This window comes from Phragmites australis, chromosome 11, assembly GCF_958298935.1.
Source record: "Phragmites australis chromosome 11, lpPhrAust1.1, whole genome shotgun sequence".
NCBI lineage: Eukaryota > Viridiplantae > Streptophyta > Magnoliopsida > Poales > Poaceae > Phragmites > Phragmites australis.
In genome coordinates, this window is record NC_084931.1 from 17,513,489 (window position 1) to 17,516,782 (window position 3,294).

A 3,294-nucleotide genomic window follows, 5' to 3' on the forward strand; every position below is an offset into this window, starting at 1 on the left:
GCCACAACTGTTCGATGGACTGATAGAGAAATGGACTAAAATCTCCTAGTGATAAGTAGGAGGTTATTGGAAGAGATGAGTATTTTGGGAACAAAGAAGCTTAATGGTTAAGCTACCTTCACAGGCCTATAAATAGAGGGGTAGGACTGCAGAGATTAGGTGAGCCAACCATTTAAGTTTGTATGCTAGGATTTTAGAGGAAATAAGATAGGTGTTTTTCTAGTTGCTAGAGGGTTAATCTTCTCATATGAGTTGGTCTTGAACCATCCTAACCCTCTGAATCAATCAACTTGGAGAATTTCTTCTTCTGGCAGCCAGTCCTCTTGTGTTCAGGAGTTCTTCCTCAAGTTGATTGCTTTCTTGCACTATGGCTCTCAATATGACATAAACTGGAACCTAGTGTTCACATTCATCTAAGAGAAGCTAGAGTTGGTTTTGGAAGTTTCGCATTTGTTCTTGTTTCTCTTGCTTCCGCATGTGATTTTGAGGTGCGTTGTATTCAAGAATATGAGAAGGCTATAAATTTCGAAAGAAATTTATTAAGACGTCTATTCATCATGTTCTAGTTGCCTATCTCAATCCTACATACGACAACGTCATTGTATTGATTAGTGGATGGCGTGAGAAACACTGTCCCATTTGGAGGTTCGGACTTCGATTTGCAGGGGGCAGTTGTTTGTGTGAGAAGGAAGCTAGATTTAATTGGTCTTTCTCCGTGTCTTTTTACTAGTTCAGGTTTTGTTTGGTTCAGCTTATATTGACTTTTTCTATTCAGAATCAGAAAGCTGAACCAAATAATCCACTTGGAAATTACTTCTGAGAAGTAAAAGTTTTCATTATTACTAAAAGCCAGAAATTGATTTGGATGAGTTTTTTAGCTTATAAGGGATAATATTTTGAGAGCTAATACATATATTATATATTTCATCCGCATCAAAAACCAATTAAAAAAGCTTTTCTGTATGCATCTTTAAAAAAAAAACCTCAATCCAACTAAACAAACCCTTTTGTCCTATGCATGCATGTATGCATGTGATCACTTGGTTGCATGCATGCATGCTAGAATAATTATTACATATTTAGAATAGAGATAACGATAAAATAGTTCTGGTTGGCCCCACATGACCACTAATATAAGTGCATTATCTCTCTCCATTTTAGTAACTAATATAAGCTAGGATATGTGCATTAGTTGTTTTTTTAAAGCACTTAACAAAGTGGAGTAAAATTAAATTTATATCCAGTTACACAAACAGACACGACGGATTAATTTCGTTGTTTGCCTGCAAATGTCGATCTTGATCTGGTTAAGTACTGAATAGGACCATATACACATTTTGTACTACTACTTAGGAGAACTAATTATTAATCTATTATCACGTATTTGGAACAACAAAGTGCTTCATTTCCTGCTTTCCACGCTGGAAGTGCAGGAGGATTTTAAAAGAATATAATGGCAAGATACATATGCATGGCACACATAAATGCATTAGCGACAAAGGATGATCTCCAACTAGTTCTCGGATTGATCATAAATACAACACAAGAACACGAAACAGATTAGAGAAATCAGGATTAAAAGGGGAGAACAAAAGAGAAAGAAGTCGTCACAAACTACCCTAACCTATAGCTAGCCTGGCCCTACAAGCAAGAAGCACCGAAGCAACAAGCTAGCTAGCAGCTGGCTACTCCATTGGCTACGTACACATGCTGCAAAGTTGACTTCACTGGCTACGTCCACAGGGACTCCCGCTTGAGGGGCTCCTGCGCGGCGCAGTGCACGCCGCCGATGGCCGCCGCGGCGCCAAAGCCCATCAGCTGCGGCGGGATGCCCCCGCCGTTCTGCATCAGGAACGCGTCGACGTCCTCGGGGACCATCGTCGTCTGCTGTTGCATCGCCATCATGTGTTGGTCGCCGCCGGCCGCGGTGGCCAGCGCCGGCGGGACGACGTCATCGGGGCCATCGCAGCGCTGCATCTGGATGCATAGGATCTCGGCCTGCGCGACGGCGAGCTGCATCTGTAGCTGCGACACCTGGTTCTGCAGGAAGGAGATGGCCCCCACGCAGCCGTACACGGGGTCCCGCATCCGTGCGTTCGCCTCGTACACCAGGCTGCTCACCGCGTCGCCGCGCTGCTGCACCGGAAGCTCCTGCGCCATGCATGCCCTTGCCATGTCAGTCAGTTATATATAACCAAAACACGCGCGCGCGAGCAAATGTATCGCATGGACGGCGCGTCATGCATGCACGTGGATAGATTACCTGGAGCATCTTTGAGACGTTGCTGGCGCCGAAGACCTTGTGGACGATGGCGAACTTGTGGGGGTCGTCGGCGGGGAAGAAGGGCGCGAAGATGCAGTCCTTGGTGCACCGCCGCCGGAGCAGCTTGCACGACGCGCACGGCGACCCGCCGCCCATTTATCCCTTATCGCCGGCGGAAACGGCTGGAGATATATCTGATGGATCACGTGCACTAACTAAGCACTAAATGGGGGACACTTATTACTCAGTAGGTAGCTTGAGCTAGGCAGCTCTTGGGCTCACTAATAATTAAGCTTACCAAGCAGTGAAGAGAGAGTGAGAGACCGAGAGAGAGAGAGGAAAGCAATGACGACCGGGGAGAGTGAAACAAGCGATATTTATAAGCAACGACGACATGGGCACTCACCACGCATCTGTTATTTAACCTGGAGTAGGTAGCGAGATGATTAGTCGTCGACGACGACGACGCATGTGTCGTAACACTGTTCAGACAGACAAGGGTAATTACTTGCTGTGTCGTTGGTTAGTCTCTGAAGAGATGCCATGCAGGTAATTAAGAAAACCTGGAAAAGGTAAAAGTAAACTTTACTTAACCTAGACACACATGATTTGTCATCCGCTGCAGGACAAGACAAGAACTTAACAAACGCAGTGACACAGGTGACGCTTCCATTGGACACAAGAGCATCAAAGTCACCGGTAATCAGACACTACGTATTTTTTTCAACAGGAATCTCACTTTGCATGCAACTCAAGTAATTCCTGTCAGATCGGGTGCACTTATTAAATAGTACTATTAGGCCACTCTTAATGATGTCTAAAAGAAGATGGAAAAGTAAGAAATTGAGGTTAAGAAACAAGTTTTCCAATATATGTATGTCTTGTTAGTTTTTAAAGATATCTCAAAATAATTTATTATCTTACAATCACCTAGGATTACTTAAAAAGCTAATTTCTTTCGTAAGAAATAAGTCATTTCTCTTTTATCTTTAAATTACTTACCACATTATTTTTTATTTAGATAAATATTT

At 43.5% G+C, this 3,294-nt stretch overlaps 1 protein-coding gene across 1 annotated transcript; it reads right to left on the reverse strand.

Moving 5' to 3' along the window:
* Positions 1-1,502: 1,502 nt before the first annotated feature.
* LOC133885532 (LOB domain-containing protein 12-like) lies at positions 1,503-2,596 on the reverse strand. Its single transcript, XM_062325261.1, has 2 exons — positions 2,264-2,596; positions 1,503-2,151 (listed from the first exon to the last, which is right to left on the reverse strand). Exons 1-2 carry the CDS (start codon positions 2,417-2,419, stop codon positions 1,732-1,734), a joined length of 576 nt encoding a protein of 191 aa, XP_062181245.1. The 5' UTR covers positions 2,420-2,596; the 3' UTR covers positions 1,503-1,731.
* Between the last annotated feature and the right edge of the window lie 698 nt (positions 2,597-3,294).

Coding starts and splice junctions, on each gene's coding strand:
- LOC133885532 (XM_062325261.1), bottom strand. CDS start 2,419: ATGGGCGGCGGGTCGCCGTGCGCGTCGTGCAAGCTGCTCCGGCGGCGG. Junction 2,152..2,263: donor ACGTCTCAAAGATGCTCCAG/GTAATCTATCCA, acceptor TGCATGGCGCAG/GAGCTTCCGGTGCAGCAGCG.